Source organism: Pollicipes pollicipes, unplaced genomic scaffold (assembly GCF_011947565.3).
Source record: "Pollicipes pollicipes isolate AB1234 unplaced genomic scaffold, Ppol_2.1 Scaffold_6686;HRSCAF=7923_pilon_pilon_pilon, whole genome shotgun sequence".
Classification (NCBI taxonomy): Eukaryota; Metazoa; Arthropoda; class Thecostraca; order Pollicipedomorpha; family Pollicipedidae; genus Pollicipes; species Pollicipes pollicipes.
The window spans coordinates 4,616,281-4,635,010 of record NW_023596921.1 but is presented as its reverse complement, the minus strand read 5'-3'; the positions used below and the strand labels follow the sequence as shown (position 1 = coordinate 4,635,010).

The following is an 18,730-nucleotide window of genomic DNA, read 5'->3' as shown; positions in this document are numbered from 1 at the left end:
CTTTGCCTGGCTTCACCCCGCTCTTACGGCTGGAAACCCAGTCCTCAGTATCGTGTTCAAGTTCCTTTGCGTAACCTTTTCAGTTTATATGTGTAGGGTTTTTATTTTATTTGTAATTCAGTTGCCTCTGTGTTACAATGTAAACGAAACTCGACTGTCTGCTGAAGCTTGCATTGTTAGCGTTTTGTTTATGTGTGTTCCGCCTGTTTCACGCCAAGAATGGGGCTAGTTGGTTTCTCTCTCTCATCTCATTGCACTACAACGTGCATGCGCAGCTCAGCACCGTATGAATGGTGCTGGCCCTTGTAAATATGATCGGGCCACGTCAGGAGTGGGCTCCTGGCGTGGCCCGGGGAACGGGCTGGTCGGTTGGGGTGGGCTCTCCGCACACTGCTGCCCGTCTGCCTCTCTGTCGCTGCCGCGCGGCCGCACTGCCGGCTCCTCGTGACCTCGCATGGCCTGACCTTGCCCCGCCGTGCTGTCAGACTCCGAAGAGGACGAGGGCACCAGCCTGCCGCCAACGGCCGCACAGAAGCATGGTACGAGCACGGCACCCGACTTTCTCGTGCACACGCCCTCGCTGCGTGCGTCCCTCGCTCCCTCGCCTCCCGTCCCCTTCGTCCCTCCCTCCCGTTGGCGATCTTCTCGCCTGTGTTCGATCCACGCCCTCACGCTTTCACGCGCGTGCTTTGTTTTGGGAGGACGCTGCGCCCTGCAGTTAGTGGGGGGCTCCGTCGTGGAGCTGCACCAGCGGCCTCACGCGGTGCGTCTGTCCGCCTCCGGGGCGCGGTCGGTTGCACGCTGTTGCCGCGGTGCGCGGGTCTCCTGTCCCCGGCGGGCTCTGTGCGGGCTGTCCTCGCGGCTTGTGGTCGACGTCGTGGACGTTGGCGGCGGATGAAGGTACTGGAGCATGGCATCCACCCAGTCCACCCGGCGAGGCAGCGCGCCGCGACAGCCGCCAAGTTTGCCCCACGTCCTCCCGCAGGCGATGGGCGGGCGTCTAAACGACAGAATTGTGCGGCTTCGGCGAATGGTCTGCTTTGTCGTTAGTTCGGTTTTGGCTGCTATCAGCATTGAGCGGCGATTCATTATTTCTTCGTGCATGGCCTATGTCACTGAAGAAGGGCACGAGTTTTCTTTACAATGACCATAGAAAGAATGTGATGCGCGAGTGCCTCCATGAGGAAAGGAAGCCTTAAAAACATCACTGATTTCTGAAAGAAGTCGCGTTCTTGGTCCTTTTACTGCCGTGCAGAGTGGTACGTGGTCGCGTGGTGCGTGCCTGCATGCCTCATGGACGTTTATCGAGACTCCAGGTACCGGGATAATCCTCGAATAGGTGATGGTCGGACATAGTGAGCAGGTTACCATGATTATGCGCACTGATGTTCAGCAGGAGACGCGTCCGTGTGCCGCCCCAGTGATGTCGCAGCTTGCTCCAATATATTTGTCTTTTTTGTCCCTGTCCATGTCTGGATTGGTGCTCCGATGTCTTTTTTTGTGTGTTTTTGCTACCCGTTTTAACGTGAACCAAGCTTGCGTTTATGGTGTGATTAATTCGTGTTTTGCTTTTTGCAGCCAGCGATAATTTCTTTGGTGAGTGCTTTTCATTGTCTCCATCGCTAACGTTCCATTGTTGGGATGGTGTTGTCCCCAAGCTTGGGCAGCTGGGCAATCACTTGGCAATTTCCACGGGCTGGCGGTGATCCCACGCGGCGGGTTTCTGTCTCGCTGCATACGGCAGGCAATGGACGTTAAACAGTGCTTTCCGTGTGGTGTAATTTCGAGCATCTAGTAAGTCGTTGAGCTTTTGCTGACCGACTCCGAACGGTTTTCAGGTATGGGCCGGGAGGTGGAGAACCTGATCATGGAAAACAACGAGCTTTTGGCTACGAAGTAAGGCTCCGACAAAAGATGGCTTTAAAACTGTGTGTCCGCTGCGTCCATGCCCACCAGTGCATGGTGGTATTTAGGACACGGAACCTTTAGACATTCCAGTTCATATGCTGCTGAGAGATTGTGTTCAGTCAATCGTTTTAGCATCCGGTTTTCTCCAAGTATGTTGTCATCTTGTTTCGTTGATACCGTTAGCAAGGGAAGATACGGTTGGGATGCAGCTGACACATGCAGTTTAAAAGCTTTGTTGTGTGTTGAAAATAATGTGTGGCTTCTAAATGTCCCGCCATTAACCTCTCTGTCAAACTCTGGTCTCTTATTGGGTGCCTCCCAATTTTTTGTCACGGATCTTTTAAGCCTTACACGACTTGTTCTTTATAGGACTCAACACCGTCCGGTTCTTTTATACGAGTCGACACCTGGTGATAGCCCTATGATTATCTGGCCGAAACGTGTGCATGCTAATGTCTTACGAGGGCATCTGTAAGAGCTGAACAGCTTTGCTTCCTGCTCATGAGATGGAGACGAATTCATATATGTGACAATACAAAGAGACCTCAATATTTTGTAACTTATACACGCGATGCAGAGTACGCTTAGATCTGCCCCTTGTCATGTGCTATGTTCCGCGCTCGAGAGCGACATGAAGTATATAGGTGCTTCTGTCGACCGCTTCGTCCTACCGGGCTGTAGTGCTTTGTAGCGTGCACCGTGCGGGCGGGAGGCATGCTTAGAATAAACGGAGAGCCCGACACCGGCCTAATAAACAATCGCCAGGTAACCTGAACTGTCGCATGGACGACCCCTCCTTCGCCGGGTCTGTCGCTGTGTGCTGTTGCGGGCGGGTTTGGCGCTGGGTTGCCTGCCGCCTGTGCCGTGCTGTGTGGTGCAGCGTCCCTCTCCCTCGGCCCTGCCGTCCTCTAACGCCTCTCGTCTCTCCCCAGGAACGCGCTGAACATTGTCAAAGACGACCTTATTGCCAAAGTGGACGAACTGACCGGGTAAGAGGCGTGCATGCCGAGCCTGTCCGGACGCCGCCCGCTCCGTGTCCCTGTCCACTGGCGCCCTGTCAGCGACTAGAGCTCTCTGTCAAACTCGACAGGAAGAGTTTGGTGAACGGTCCGGCTTGCCCGACGGGATGACAAACAAAAACATGACTTCGGTCGCATGTGGCCTTGTTGGAACGTTTCCCTAAAAAGCCTGTCGGTTGATCTGCATTTAGATCTGTGGCATGTTTGATTCGTTTCAGTGACAGCTGGCCGCCCTCGCTCGTTGTGGTGGCCGTCCCTGATCTTCGTGACGGCTCCTGTAACCATTTGTGCGTGCGTGCGTGCGTGCGTGCGTGCGTGCGTGCGTGCGTGCGTGCGTGTGTGTGTGTGTGTGTGTGTGTGTGCGTGTGCGTGTGCGTGTGTGTGTGCGTGTGTGCTCGCTGTGCGTGACGCGGCCACCGGGCGTGCGGACCGCGGCGCGCCCTGACGCCGCTGGCGCCGGCGTGACTGCAGGGAGCAGGAGATCCTGCGCGAGGAGGTCAAGTCGCAGCAGGCCGTGCGCTCGCGGCTCCAGCTGCGCGTGCAGGAGCTGGAGGATGAGCTGAAGCGCCACAAGGAAGAGGTCGAGAAGGCCAGCAAGGAGACCACCGAGGAGGTACGGCGGCGGCGGTGTCCGGCGGCGCCCGGCGCCGGCTGGCTCGGCCGCCGACGGACGGCCGACCGTCACCTGCCGTCGCACGGCGTCGAGGCTTTACCATCCGGTTGGCCGTGCGCGGTGTCGCCTGTTGTCTTCCATGTGAATCGAACAATTGGAGCGTCTGCATCCCGCGCGCCGTCGGTGTCTCGGTGGCGTTATGTGGTTTCAGCATGGTGCTGGGGCAGATGTGCGTGCTCTCAAGCTGTTGTTGCCAGTAGCCGTCTTCAGGCGGCGCCTGGACTGCGGTGAGCTGCGGGGGATGTGATCCCAGCCTTGCCTGACTCAGGAGTTATGCCGACCCGCCCCGGTCCGATCCTGACTGACCCCTCCCACCGAGCCTGACCCCTACCTGACCTTTCGTCCGCTGGCCGGCAGGACGACATCCCGATGGCGCAGCGCAAGCGGTTCACGCGCGTGGAGATGGCGCGCGTGCTGATGGAGCGTAACCAATACAAGGAGCGCTTCATGGAGCTGCAGGAGGCGGTCAGGTGCGCGCTCGCCGCCGGCTCTCGCCCCCGGACTGCTCTCGGATAGACCGGGGCATGCGGCCACGCGGTCGGACGGTCGCGCGGTTCCTTTCGGCGAGGGCAGGGCTGTGCCGAAGTGCCACGCGCATGGAGGTGTTATTGCGTGTCTGTGGCTCCGTCTTGGGTTAACCACGCACCGGAAGTCATGATGCAGCCGCGGTTTTGTTACCTGCGCATTGTCGTCTGATGGCCTGTATCGGAGGAACCTGCTGAATCATTGTCTCCCCGGTCTGATCGATGTGCTGACCTCAATCACGATCTTACCTCTGCCGTGCTTGAATCTCATTTCAGGTGGACGGAGATGATTCGGGCCAGCAGGAACGATCCCAACATGGACAAGAAGAGCAAACAGGGCATTTGGAAATTGTGAGTTCATGCTGCTTATTTCACGCGGGACTCTGTAAAGAATATTTTAACAAGGCTTGGTGATAATGGTACCGGATTTCCCAAGCCCGTGTCGTTTGTGCCTTCGTAACTTCGATATTGTCGTGATGGTTGACGAGCTGTGTACCGCTGTGTGGATGGGCTCTGTGTCTGCGTTCAGGAGGCACGTGTTCACGAGCACGCCCTAATGACCGCGTGTCGCTCCTGTTTATGAGCGCGCCCTGACGACCTTACGTCGGCCGGCAGCTTCAGTAACCTGTTCAGCTCTTCGGAGCCGCGGCCATCCAGCCGCGTGCTGCCACACGGCAACATCCAGTACGACGCGCCGTCGAGCTCGGTCAGCCCGGCCGAGCCGAGCCGGCGCCGCGCCGGCGGTCAGGAGCGCAGACGCGGCATCGACTTCCTCGACACGGACATGTGAGTGCCGGCTCGCCGGCCGAGGCGCCAGTTCACTGACAAACGTGCACCTGCTCGTGCCACGCCGGCGAGGACTCGATGCCCCTCCCCCCCCCCCTTGCTTGGAAGTTATTGGGTTAAGGTGTTGATTGTCGATCGTATTGGGATAGGATAATCCAGGGTAATCGCAGTGGCGTGGCCAGGATCTGTGGCCGCAGTCCATCCGGTACTGTGGGGGTTTGGCTGGGTTTGGAGCCGAGTTTTGTTGTGGGTGCGAGGGCCGCCTTGTTAGAGGGAGCCGATTGCTGTACAAGAGACACGTTGCTGTTAGAGGGATCAGGCACGCCCAGACGGTGCTCGCTTGTCTTGACCGAGGTGTTGCCCGCCGGCCCGGCCAGCTCGTCGGAGAAGCTGCAGCAGCGGCGCGCCACCGAGCGGCGCGAGCAGTACAAGCAGGTGCGCGCCCACGTCAAGAAGGACGACGGCCGCATGCAGGCGTACGGCTGGTCGCTGCCCGCCAAGGTGAGTAGCGGCCCCGAGCCGGCTCGCGTTGAGCGGCGCTCCCAGCCCGATGTGGGGGAGGGAGGGGGGGGGGGGCTCTGACGTCCGGGACATCTGACGAGGGTGAAGGAGGCGCCGTGGAATCGAAGGGATGATGTTGGCTAGTGTTGGCTAGTTTGCTTTCGTTTGGATTTTCAGTGAAAGGTGAAACGACCTTATGAATTTGCCCCCTGCTCTGAATTGGGAGTGGAACCGTTCATGTGGGTACATTTCTTCCGAAATGATCCATACCTGGATCCGGATTCTTCAGTGTGTGGTCGTTTTCAAGCGCCAATGTCGCACAGATTTTCCAAGTTTGTTCTTGGGTAATAACATAGGTGTCCGCTATGCTCGTGGGGTCTGTTCTACACCACGTCCCCGTGCCTGGGCGTGTCCGACGGGCGCTGTCGACGAGCGTCGCCCGCTGACCGGTGTCGCTGCCCGGCACCGGCCAGGTCCCCGGCGCGCTGCCCAGCGCCAGCGTGTCCGGCAAGAGCGAGAGTCACAAGTCCTCGCACGTGCCGGTGCCCGTGCCTGTCTACTGCCGGCCCCTCATGGAGAAGGAGCAGGGCATGAAGGTGAGCGGGGCGTCGCTACGCCCGATTTGGTCTGGTCCCGCTCCCGGCCAGACGGGTGGCCGGCCGCCAGCTGGTGTGATGCCCCGCACCCCCACCCCGCTGCCGAGACTGCCTCCGCACTGACGGACGCCTTCCGTGTCATCGGTCGGTTGTTCCGTGGGACGCAAACGTCAGTTTTCCGTGTCAGTAGTGCCTGGTGTTTCCCACACCTCCGACTAGCAGTGATCGGTGCTCTAATCGGTCATCACCGATGCCTTAGGTGCAGTCCAGTGTCTGTCGTGCCATCTTCACAGAAATAGAATCTCAGCCCCGTGAAAAGCTCGCTAGTCGCGCCATTTTTTTGTATTGTCCTTTCTTCCTAGCTACGCAAGTTGTTTATTCCATTTAGGAGGAACATTGTGCATATAGATGATACAGTATTAATGGTCTGATTCGTCGTACAGCAGACGGGAGGATGGAGAGAGATGTGCTTTTTCGGCTGCATGCCTTTATCGAAACGAATATCAGTAGTAAGTCTAGTAAAGTAACTAAAATAACGGTCTGATGTTCCCGAGGAGAGATGCCTCAAAGAATCCTGCTGCTCCCGAGAACGCGTTTGATCGTGACTGGGAGGAAGGGGGGGGGGGGGGGGTCCTTTATTAGCGCTGTGGTCACGGCGGACTTTTTAAACTCAGTTGCTTAGAGAGGCATATTTACCACTGATATTCGTTTGGACAAAGGTATGTGTCCGAAGTGTCACATCTCTCTCCATTTCCTGTCTGTTTCACGAGAGGTAAGACTATTAATATTGTATGTTACTGCTAGCTTTCCATTGTCTGCTCTTGCTCTACTCGTGCGGGATTGTAGTCTGGCAGCTGTTACACTTGTCACGTTTCTCCGTTACCGCAGTCCCCCATAACTCGAAAGCCCCGTTCTCCCACTGCTGCCCGGCTGTGGGGCCCGTGCGCTGTGGTGCCTCCGCCGCCGTTCGGCCGCGGCTCCCGTGACCGCCGTGGTCGCCGCAGATCTGGTGCGCGGCCGGCGTGAACCTGAGCGGCGGCCGGACCCGCGACGGCGGCAGCGTGGTCGGCGCGTCCGTGTTCTACTCAGCCACCGCCGAGCCCGGCTCGCCGGGCGACGGCGACGAGGTGGAGCGGCTCAGCAGGCAGCTCAAGGTCAGGGCGCGGGCAGGGTCAGCGGTCAGCCGGCAAACAGGTCAGTGGTCCGCTGACCGGGGCGGGCGGCAGGGGCGGGCCGGACCGATAGGGAATGATAGGCAGAGGTCTGCCGTAGTGGTGGTGCAAATCCCCTTTGCAAAAGCATCAACACGGAGGGCTCATCGTGAGAAGACGCCGCTTACGCATCAAAGCTTTAGCCGTAGCCCTTCTCATGGCATGTCACGAAACGCATAAAGCAACAGTTTTAGTGCTGATGACAAGTATACAGTTCGTCGCGTACCCTAGCCGGCAAGTTCATGGTAAGCAAAATGGCATGTCGGTAGCGCTGTGTTGTCGCTGTCCGTCCCCCCAGAAGCGTAAGTTCACTCCTTTGACCACCGCGCTAACAGAGGATCGCCCCCTGATCCGATCATTGGCGTTTTCGGGAGCAGCAGGCTCCTTTGCGGCATCGCTGTACTGAGGAGCGGCAGACCGCCTCCGTGTCGGCGGCGCTGACCGGGCGCGGCCATCCCTCAGGAGCAGCAGGAGATCCGCACCGCCAGCGAGACGCCGGAGCGCAACCTGTCGTCGCTCGTCTGGATCTGCACGAGCACGCATAACGCCAGCAAGGTGACGGTGATCGACGCCAACAACCCGGCCGATGTGCTGCAGTCGTTCCCGGTCTGCTCGTCACACCTGCTCTGCATCGCCAGCGTGCCAGGTACGGCCGCCTCCTGTCTGGGCCAGACCGGCGGGACGTGTCTGCGCTCCGGTCCCGGTGCCGCCCGCCCGCTCACGCGCGCTGTGTGCTAGCTGCGTCCGCTTGCTCGCGTCTTTGCTTGCTCCTCGCCCTCTGCCGCACGCGCGGAAGCTGACGCACCGGGCGTGGTAGGGTCTGCCTGCGTGAGGTAGATTCTGACATGGCCAGTGCGAGAAGGACACCTCGTCTGCCGTTTTGTCATGCTCTCGGGTCGCCGTCCAGCCGGTGGGTGCCGTACCCCGTCTTCGCTGGGTGAGCTGTCCACGCGTTCTGTTCCACGTCGTCGTCTGTGGACTGGTCACGAGAGTCACGTGCGGGCCGTCCCGGCGTCGCTGCATCCGTCAATGTGGGCTCGGCTGCCGCAGAACGGCCCGAGACGGGACTAACCTCGTGCAGAGATGGTGGTGGTGGGGGTGGTGCCGCGTCTGCCGCCGCGTCTGTCGTTGGCGTGTGTCGTGTTGAGCGCGTTCGGTGAGCGCCCGGCGTCCGGTGAGCGGCGGTGCGGCCTGCGCAGGCGCCAAGGAGTCCGACTACGGCGTGGTGGGCGAGCTGGCAGGGCTGGCGACCGAGGAGGCGGCGGCGGCGGCGGCCGGCGCCGACGCTGCCGACGCCGCCGACCCGGCCGGCGCCGAGGGCCGCCTGGCCACCATACGGCTAGTCAGCTGCGGCACTGGCGACACGGGACCGGCCAGCGGCCCGCCCAGCGGCGTCAGCGACCTCGACGGTTAGTGGCCGGGGCGGAGTGCTGCGCGCGTGCGCTGCTGCTGCCGTCAGCAGACACCCGGCAGATGGGCTGTTGGGTCCGTCCGCGCTGCTGGGTCGTCAGCAGGCACCTGGCGGGCCGTGAACAGGACAGCGGGAGTCTGGGTCGAGCGCCCGTGATTTGGCAGGACACGGGGTCCCGTTGCCGGCCTCTCCAGACAGTCAGCGTGTGGGGCAGGGAGTGCTCAAACACACTAGTGGGTGCGCGGCGCCGCAGGTTGTCAGCGAGGAGGGCTATGCGCCTGCTGCACCGGGCAGCCGTGACGTGTACCAGTCACATATGGCGGGGGACTAAGATGACGGCGCTTTTGCCGCTTTGCTGGAATGGAGGCACTGGTGTACATGAAGCGATACACTTTTCACAATGCCTTTTGTTTAACAAGTTGTGAACATTTGGTACGGAAAGATGCTTGAACTGACGTTAGCTGCGTCCTGGCAGACTCTTAAAGTAGGAGACTTGCAGATCAGCCCTCGTGAGTTGAACCTATGCAGCGCTGCGGGCTCATATCATCCATGTAGTAGTTTATCGCCAAGGTTTGCACATGGCCCTGGTGTTGTAATGTATTGATGTTTAGCATGAGCCCCATGACAGGCTAAATCGCACTTCATTGGCACTTTCATTACGGCGGCGTTGAAGTGCATGGTGTCGCTGTGCACCATGAATTACAAAAGTAGCGAAAATTCGGCAGTGCTGGGACGTGGAGTATTTTAGGCTGTACCAGGTATCTTCGTTTAACCAGATTCTCTCGCTACCTTTAAAGTCGCTTATTCTCAGCACGAAAACTTACGTTGCCGAAAAAAAACTATGAGTGACGCTTTTGTACTGATAAGTTGAGTAAGCTTTGTTGGGACAGAAAGGTGTAGCTTTCTTAATTGGATTGCTTGCACGCTCCAACAGGACTAAAATTCGTGAGCTTTTGGGTCGGGTCACCTTCTTTCAACTAAGATGTAATATGCATGGAACTCCGTGAAAACTTCGATTTCTTCTGAAAGCAAAATAATGGCTTGGCCCGAACGTCTTTAGCGTGGACGGCTTTGGGGCTGCACCCACCCACATCAGCAACAGCAGCACAAGTAGCACCAGCAGCAGCGGCACAGCTTCAGCCTCGGGCCCTCCCCCGCCTCCAGCTTGGCTGGTCCGTCCGCACCAGCCGCCGGCCACCGTCGCCGGCAGCGGCTCGTGACTGTCTCTCCGGCCCTCGCCGTGACTGTCCCTCCGGCCCTCGCCGTGACTGTCTCTCCGGCCCTCGCCGTGACTGTCTCTCCGGCCCTCGCCGTGACTGTCTCTCCGGCCCTCGCCGTGACTGTCTCTCCGGCCCTCGCCGTGACTGTCTCTCCGGCCCTCGCCGTGACTGTCTCTCCGGCCCTCGCCGTGACTGTCTCTCCGGCCCTCGCCGTGACTGTCTCTCCGGCCCTCGCCGTGACTGTCCCTCCGGCCCTCGCCGTGACTGTCTCTCCGGCCCGCCGTGACTGTCTCTCCGGCCCCGCCGTGACTGTCTCTCCTCTCCGGCCCTCGCCGTGACTGTCTCTCCGGCCCTCGCCGTGACTGTCTCTCCGGCCCTCGCCGTGACTGTCTCTCCGGCCCTCGCCGTGACTGTCTCTCCGGCCCTCGCCGTGACTGTCCTCTCCGGCCCTCGCCGTGACTGTCCTCTCCGGCCCTCGCCGTGACTGTCTCTCCGGCCCTCGCCGTGACTGTCTCTCCGGCCCCGCCGTGACTGTCTCCGGCCCCGCCGTGACTGTCTCTCCGGCCCTCGCCGTGACTGTCCTCCGGCCCTCGCCGTGACTGTCTCTCCGGCCCGCCGTGACTGTCTCTCTCCGGCCCTCGCCGTGACTGTCTCTCCGGCCCTCGCCGTGACTGTCTCTCCGGCCCTCGCCGTGACTGTCTCTCCGGCCCTCGCCGTGACTGTCTCTCCGGCCCTCGCCGTGACTGTCTCTCCGGCCCTCGCCGTGACTGTCTCTCCGGCCCTCGCCGTGACTGTCTCTCCGGCCCTCGCGTGACTGTCTCTCCCCTCGCCGTGACTGTCTCTCCGGCCTCGCCGTGACTGTCCCTCCGGCCCTCGCCGTGACTGTCTCTCCGGCCCTCGCCGTGACTGTCTCTCCGGCCCCTCGCCGTGACTGTCCTCCGGCCCTCGCCGTGACTGTCTCTCCGGCCCTCGCCGTGACTGTCCCTCCGGCCCTCGCCGTGACTGTCTCTCCGGCCCTCGCCGTGACTGTCTCTCCGGCCCTCGCCGTGACTGTCCCTCCGGCCCTCGCCGTGACTGTCCCTCCGGCCCTCGCCGTGACTGTCCCTCCGGCCCTCGCCGTGACTGTCTCTCCGGCCCTCGCCGTGACTGTCTCTCCGGCCCTCGCCGTGACTGTCTCTCCGGCCCTCGCCGTGACTGTCTCCGGCCCGCCGTGACTGTCTCTCCGGCCCTCGCCGTGACTGTCTCTCCGGCCCTCGCCGTGACCGTCTCTCCGGCCCTCGCCGTGACTGTCCTCCGGCCCTCGCCGTGACTGTCTCTCCGGCCCTCGCCGTGACTGTCTCTCCGGCCCTCGCCGTGACTGTCTCTCCGGCCCTCGCCGTGACAGTCTCTCCGGCCCTCGCCGAGACTGTCTCTCCGTCTCGGCCCTCGCCGTGACTGTCTCTCCGGCCCTCGCCGTGACTGTCTCTCCGGCCCTCGCCGTGACTGTCTCTCCGGCCCTCGCCGTGACTGTCTCTCCGGCCCTCGCCGTGACCGTCTCTCCGGCCCTCGCCGTGACCGTCTCTCCGGCCCTCGCCGTGACCGTCTCTCCGGCCCTCGCCGTGACTGTCCCTCCGGCCCTCGCCGTGACTGTCTCTCTGGCTCTGACGCCGGCTACAGCGGGGCTGTGTGCTGCTGTCGCGTAGTCCGACGTCTGGGCTGGCCGCTCGCTGGGTGTCCGTGTCGTGCGCTGTCCCAGGACCGCTTTGGACGCGTGCCGTGGTGTCGCTTGTGAACCGGAGCGCTCTGTTGCAGACATCAGGCCCGTCCTCAGAAGGGAGGTCAACACTGGTGAACACGGTGAGTGGTGTGCCGCCCGGGAATGATATCCAGCATGGATTCTACACACTTCTCCCATCATCATTGTCTTTAATGACTTCCTAAGCTGGACGGGCTCGCTTCGTGACTCACGAAAAATAACACGGAGCCTTTTTGCGGTTCGTGCTTGGCCTTTGTGCGCCCGGTTTAATGTGCTGCACGCTTGCGGGCGTTTTCGGCGCATGATGCTTTGGCATTGCCCTTGCCGTTGCATAGCCATTACAATGCCGGGATCTCGGGCATACTGTGCATCGGACATTGCTCTCGGCTTCAGCCGTCCTAATGTGGCTTGGGCTAATGGCAGGTTAGACAAGGTTAGGATGAGGTTCGCCTCTGGTTTCCGGCTGTGTCGGTGGCCGTGGTGCCGAGGACGTGTGCTGCCCGGCGATTTGCCCCGCGGTGTACCAGAACGTCGGGCCTGCACTGAGTGTCCCCCACTCCCTGTCCGCTGCGTCCGTCTGGTCCGGGGCCTGACTAACGCGCCATCTGACGCCAGTCCGACTGGTGGGGTCCGCTCGTGCCGTCGCGGTTGCTCGGTCTTCCGTACGCGGCCCGTCTGCTTTGGGTGTAGTCTGGAGTTGCTGGTATGTTTGCACCGATTCTTGACGTGTAGGCCATTTTCCCGTGTTGCAGTGGTAAGTAGGGTCGTGCGCAACCTTTTGCTTTCGGATGGTTGCGGTTGCCGGTGGTTGTGGTGGCTGGCTGTGCGGCTGCGGTTTGTGACCTGTCATCGGTTGCCCGTTTGCTGTGTTTGTGGTCTGTGACGACTCTCTGGGCTGGAGCCATTGCTCGTATCTTACGAAACCACCCTTCCTCTGGCTGCGGCTGATGTGCCCTGTTGTCTTGCGCTGTCGTTGGTCCGTGTATGGCGATACGTGGTCTTCCGACGGTGGCCCGCTGGGCTGTGCTGGTCCTGGAGTGCAGCGGGCTGGGCGCGCCATGAAGCCCAACGCATCATCACCATCGTCACCAAAGCATCATTACCATCGTCAGTGTCTGATGGATGTTCCGTTGAGAATGGCCCGTGTCCGATGTTGTGTGGTCCGTCGGTGGTGGTCCGCGTATGGCGTGCACGGTTCGCCTGCGGTAGTCGCGCGGTAATGGTCCGTTGCTGATGGTCTGTGTGTGCTGTTGCGTGGTCCGTCGACGTTGGTCGTGTTGTCTCGGCGCCTGGTCCATCGGGCGGTTTGCTCCGTGTCTGGTCCGTCGGCGGTGGTCCTTGTCTTCTATCGGGCGGTCCGTGTCCGCAGCGGCGGAGAGCCGCCCCTCCGAGGACGCGTCCGAACAGCCTCAGGCGGAGAGACGCCTGGTCACCTCACCTACTGACGACATCGTCAAGGACGGCCTCACTGACGGCGTCACTGGTGGGTATGACGTCACACACAGCCTGCTCACCTCACTGACGACATCGTCAAGGACGGCCTCACTGACGGCGTCACCGGTGGGTATGACGTCACACACAGCGTGGATCACCCCACCCACTGACGTGGTCAAGGACGGCCTCACTGACGGCGTCACCGGTGGGCATCACGTCACACACAGCCTGCTCACCTCACTGACGACATCGTCAAGGACAGCCTTACGGACGGCGTCACCGGTATGTATGACGTCACACACAGCGTGGTCACCTCACCCACGACATCAAGGACGACCCCACTGACAGCGGCACCGGTGGGTATGATGTCACACACAGCCTGCTCACCTCACCCACTGACGACATCGTCAAGGACGGCCTCACTGACGGCGTCACCGGTGGGCATCACGTCACACAGTCTCAAGGACAGTCGCTATGGCGGTGTCACCAGCAGGTGTGACGCCTCAGACAACATCGTCAGCATTGCTTAGCTGGCGGCGTCAGCGCCGAATATGGTGACACCCGTACAGAGCGGTCGCGAAAGAGAGCCACGCCGTCACCGGGTCTGCGTGGTGTCACCCCCCGACGAGGTTGTCCTGGACTCTGGCGACGTCACCGCCGGTGTGACGTCACCCCTGACGGTGTCGTGGTCGACAGTCCATTATCTGGCGTCGTCACCTGTAGAATTCACTCGAGCACGGACGCTACGCCCGGAGGACGCGGCGGCTAAGCCCGCGCCTCGCCGGTGGTTGTGTCGGTGCTGATGACATTGGACTTAAGCGTCCTCCCGATATCGTCGTGTGCGAGCGTATTTCTGAGCAGCCGTCCTTGTACCCGCCCGCCTCCCGGTCGTGCATGCCGATGGTAGGGGACACCTATCATAGCACTTGTGACAGGCAATGAGCCGAGGTTCGGAAGGGTACCTGCATTATGTACAAATTTCGCCGTCTCCGGTAGTGGTGGGGAATAAACGCGTGCTTCCGGTGAACATAGACTAGCGTAACGTAAACGGACCTCCTTCGCGAGAATATTGTCTTTCACAGTGCACATGTTTGGCGGGACTGGGTCTGTCCCATCCGGCTATAGCCGCCGGTGCCTTCCGCTGACTTGGGACGGGCGCCAAGGGAGCGGGCCGGCCGCCCCGTCACTGGAGCGAGCGTGCGTGTGAGTCGTGCGGACGGCCCTGCCGACAGAGCCCTGCGTCGGCGAGGAGGAGGAGAAGATGTCCAGCGTGCTGCCCACCATGTGGCTCGGCTCCCAGTCCGGCTGCGTGTACGTCCACTCGGCCAAGGCGCAGTGGAAGCGCTGTATACACTCCATCCGGCTCAAGGACTCTGTGCTCAGTATCGTGTAAGTTGCCCCCCCCCCCCTCTCCCCCTCCTCGCCCTTCCCCTTCCCAGAGAGTACGGCTGACAATTGACGACTTCCATTATAGCATCATCGGACGACTTTCTTCATTTGTTCTCTCGCGAGTATATTATATATATATATATATATATATATATATATATATATATATACTAGATTATATATATAGATATATATATAGATATAGATATAGATATAGATTATAGATATAGGTAGAGAGAGAGAGGGAGAGAGGAGAGAGAGAGAGAGAAAGAGAGAGAAGAGAGAGAGAGAGAGAGAGAAGAGAGAGAGAGAGAGAAGAGAGAAGAGAGAGAGAGAGAGAGAGAGAGAAGAGAGAGATAAAGAGAGAGAGAGAGAGAAGGAGAGAGAGAGAGAGAGAGAGAAGAGAGAGAGAGGAGAGAGAGAGAGAGCGAGAGAGAGATGTATATATATATATATATATATATATATATATAATATATGAGAGAGAGAGATATGTATATATATATATATATATATATATATATATATATATATATATATATGCTTCTGTTTCGTCTTGATTGGTTTCTCGGTTACGTATCCGCCTCTGGCGGACATCATAATGCATTCCTTCGATGTGTTTTGGGTCCGTGTGTTTCGCTGAAGTGGACGCGCGTTCCCATGTGCGCGCTGTCTCGGCTGGACTGTGTGGCGGTGTCTCAGCTTATGACAGAGTCTCAGTCTCCATCTCACTCTGTCTCACTCTGTCTGTCGCGGTCAATTGGACATGCCCCGTTCAGGCAGAGACCGAGGCTCTGTTCAAGCGGAGACTGAGGCTCTGTTCTGGCGGAGACCGAGGCTCTGTTCAGGCGGAGACTGAGGCTCTGTTCAGGCGGAGACCGAGGCTCTCTTCTCGCAGAGACTAAGGCTCTGTTCAGGCGAAGATCGGGGCTCTGTCCAGGCGGAGGCTGAGGCTCTGTTCAGACGGAGGCCGAGGCTCTGTTCAAGCGGAGACTGAGGCTCTGTTATGGCGGAGACCAAGGCTCTGTTCAGGCGGAGACTGAGGCTCTGTTCAGGCGGAGACCGAGGCTCTGTTCTCGCGGAGACTAAGGCTCTGTTCATGCGAAGATCGGGGCTCTGTCCAGGCGGAGGCTGAGGCTCTGTTCAGGCGGAGACCGAGGCTCTGTTCTCGTGGAGACTAAGGCTCTGTTCAGGCGAAGACCAGAGCTTGTCCAGGCGGAGACGGAGCGCCGGCCCCTGTCGCGTCCCCTGACGCCACCTCGTGTTTGCAGGCACGTGAAGGGCCGTGTGCTGGCGTCGCTGGCGGACGGTACGGTGGCCATCTTCCACCGCGGGCAGGACGGCCAATGGGACCTGACCAACTACCACCTGCTGGACCTCGGCCAGCCGCAGCACAGCATCAGGTGCGGCCCCGGCGCGCGCGCACCCACACCCTCAAACGCTCACCCGTGCACACATTTACTAGTGGGCGACAGGACCAGACCCCGGGCAGCTCCGGGAGGCCCCCGGCCCAACCCGGCGCGTGCGGGTGACAAGACCAGACCCGGGGCAGCTCCGGGAGGCCCCCGGCCCAACCCGGCGCGTGCGGGTGACAGGACCAGACCCCGGGCAGCTCCGGGAGGTCCCCGGCCCAACCCGGCGCGTGCGGGTGACAGGACCAGACCCCGGGCAGCTCCGGAAGGCCCCCAGCCCAACCCGGCGCGTGTGGGTGACAGGACCAGACCCCGGGGAGCTCCGGGAGGCCCCCGGCCCAACCCGGCGCGTGTGGGTGACAGGACCAGACCCCGGGCAGCTCCGGGAGGCCCCCGGCCCAACCCGGCGCGTGCGGGTGACAGGACCAGACCCCGGGCAGCTCTGGAAGGCCCCCAGCCCAACCCGGCGCGTGCGGGTGACAGGACCAGACCCCGGGGAGCTCTCGGAGGTCCCCAGCCCGGCCCGGCGCGTACGGATGACAGAACCAGACCCCGGGCAGCTCTGGGAGGCGCTCAGCCCGGCGCGTCGGACCGCAGTGGTGTGCGATGTCCGTCAGACGTCAGCTCTGGTGCCGGCTTCCGTTGGCCCGGCCGTCTTGGCGACTGCTCTCGCCCCCCGCGGCGTCGCTGGTGGTGTCGGTTGATGTCGCCGACCGGTGGCTGGCGCCGACCGTTGGTAAGGCGCGGTCCCAGAGCAGCCCCGCCGTCGGTGCCGGCTGCTCAACGCTGCCACCTTCCGCCCGACTCCGCCGCTGACCTCGCCTGACCGCCGCTCCGGCCGCCGCCGCTGCAGGTGCATGACGGTGGTGCAGGAGAACGTGTGGTGCGGCTGTCGGAACCGGGTGCACGTCATCAACCCCAAGACCATGCAGGTCCAGGTGAGCGCCACTCTGCCTAGACCACGCCGCAGGCCCCAGAGCTGGTGTTCGGGCTGAGGACAGCCGTCGTCACGGCGGGTGCCAGCAGTTTCCGTACTGTTCAGCGGAAGATTCCGACATCCGCGTAGTAGTGTACGTAGTATGTAGTGTACGTTGGAGGCCTGGTCGTGATGGAACTCTCATGCGAACGCCATGGTTTACTTTCGTCCGTGTGTTCCAGCTCAGATCCGTAGTTTTCCTACCCTAGATCCGTCGTTACGCGTCTGCCCGCGCCAGGCGCCCCATACCTTATAGCGGGCGTGACCGCGGTGTGGCGCGATCACACCCTCCCGCGCCCGATCACCGGCTCCAGCGCGTGTCCAGCCGGTGACCGCCGCCCTGCCGCCCGGCAGACGTCGTTCGACGCGCACCCGCGCCGCGAGTCGCAGCTGCGCCAGATGGCCTGGCTGGGCGACGGCGTCTGGGTGTCGATCCGGCTCGACTCGACGCTGCGCCTCTACCACGCGCACACGCAGCAGCACCTGCAGGACGTGGACATCGAGCCGTATGTCAGCAAGATGCTGGGTGAGTGCGGCTGGCGCCCGGCGGTCGCCAGTGGCGCGCGGTAGGCGGCGACCCTGTCCGATGGCCGCCGAGCTGGCCCGCCTGGCGGGAGGGCGTGCGTGTGTGGGATGTGGAAGAGCAGTCCCATCGGCCGTCGGCGCGGCGCGGCTTGGCTCGGCCCGGCTCGGGTGCGACCTCGGCTCTTGGTACCGTGCCGTCCCGGGCTGCGGTGGCGGCCGCCCCTTGCTGTGAGCGGCTGCCGCAGGGTCGCGCCGGCCAACGCCTGGCTTGCCGCCGTTGCTTCGCTCGCTTGTTGGTCCGACTGGCGTTTAGTTGCGCCCGCGCCCTCCCCGTTCTCACACGAGCTTTTTCTCTTTCGTACGCTTCCCGTGGACTAGGCCTTGTGCCAGGAGGTTTGTATGAACTTTGTGTAGTTGCCGCTTGGTTGCACAACGCTGTTTTTTGCTTGTCCATTCGCTGCTGCCTCGCGCATTGTGCAGACGGTATTCTCGACATAGCCCATCATAGCGACATAGGTTTTAGTGCATAGTCCATCAAGTTATGACCATCTGGACTGGAGTATGTCGTTTGCGTTTAAGACAACTGAAAACCGCGAGGCGTAAAGAGTTCTGCTTGGTGTGCACTGGTCAGTCAGAAGCACGGCCCTGCCCTGGTGAGCCGGCCGATGCCGGACGAACGTCCGTCCGCCGGGCGCTTCCCGCCCTGCCCCGTCCGCTGCGGCGGTGTGGAGCTGGAGCCCGTCCCCGGACCGTGGGCCGGTGGGCCGCTGGGTGCTGCCGTTCCGCCGCGTGTGGTGGCGTGTGTATGTATGATGTGTGCGGCCGTCGTCCGCCCCTTGGCCGGGGCCTGCACTAACCGGAAGTATTCTCTCTCTCTCCCCATCACTAGATGTGTCCGGTGTTCCAGGCACTGGGAAGCTGGGATTCTCCTTCGTGAGAATCACCGCGCTTCTCATATCGTCAAGCCGACTCTGGATCGGCACGGGCAACGGAGTCGTCATCTCCGTCCCGCTCAATGCCGACGGTGAGTTACGGCGTCCCTCCCGGCGCTTATGGTGAGTTATGGCGCCCCACCCGGCGTTGATGGTGAGTTAGGGCACCGCACCCATTGCTGATGGTGAGTTATGGCGCCCACCCGGCGCTGATGGTGAGTTATGACGTTACGCCGGGTGCTGATAGTGAGTTCTAGTGTGCCGCCCGGGTGTTGATTGTGAGAAGCATCATCGAATGCGGCACGGATAATGAGCATGTTGCTCCCATTCAGCACTGGGGGCAAATATTTTTCTTCTCACTTAACGCTGATGGGATGCACATATGACAAGTGGTGAGCATTCTCCACGAGTATGGTGGACGTTTTCTTCCGCTTTTTTTCCTTTTTCCCACGCATTTTCTCCCGATTGGTATTGTTCT

General features: G+C 61.0%; 1 protein-coding gene across 1 annotated transcript in view; it reads left to right on the top strand.

Moving 5' to 3' along the window:
• Positions 1-18,730, top strand: part of LOC119108474 (C-Jun-amino-terminal kinase-interacting protein 4) — a gene marked incomplete in the record, with an annotated part of 35,301 nt that overhangs the window by 684 nt on the left and 15,887 nt on the right. The window contains 21 exon segments of the mRNA XM_037232041.1: positions 486-539; positions 1,579-1,596; positions 1,839-1,896; positions 2,841-2,897; positions 3,399-3,540; positions 3,958-4,070; positions 4,401-4,475; positions 4,740-4,910; positions 5,288-5,411; positions 5,885-6,007; positions 7,012-7,161; positions 7,681-7,864; positions 8,418-8,627; positions 11,641-11,685; positions 12,954-13,067; positions 14,251-14,407; positions 15,679-15,810; positions 16,673-16,757; positions 17,150-17,321; positions 17,699-17,713; positions 18,210-18,344. Of these exon segments, the coding sequence (XP_037087936.1) occupies positions 1,841-1,896; positions 2,841-2,897; positions 3,399-3,540; positions 3,958-4,070; positions 4,401-4,475; positions 4,740-4,910; positions 5,288-5,411; positions 5,885-6,007; positions 7,012-7,161; positions 7,681-7,864; positions 8,418-8,627; positions 11,641-11,685; positions 12,954-13,067; positions 14,251-14,407; positions 15,679-15,810; positions 16,673-16,757; positions 17,150-17,321; positions 17,699-17,713; positions 18,210-18,344 (2,260 nt within the window).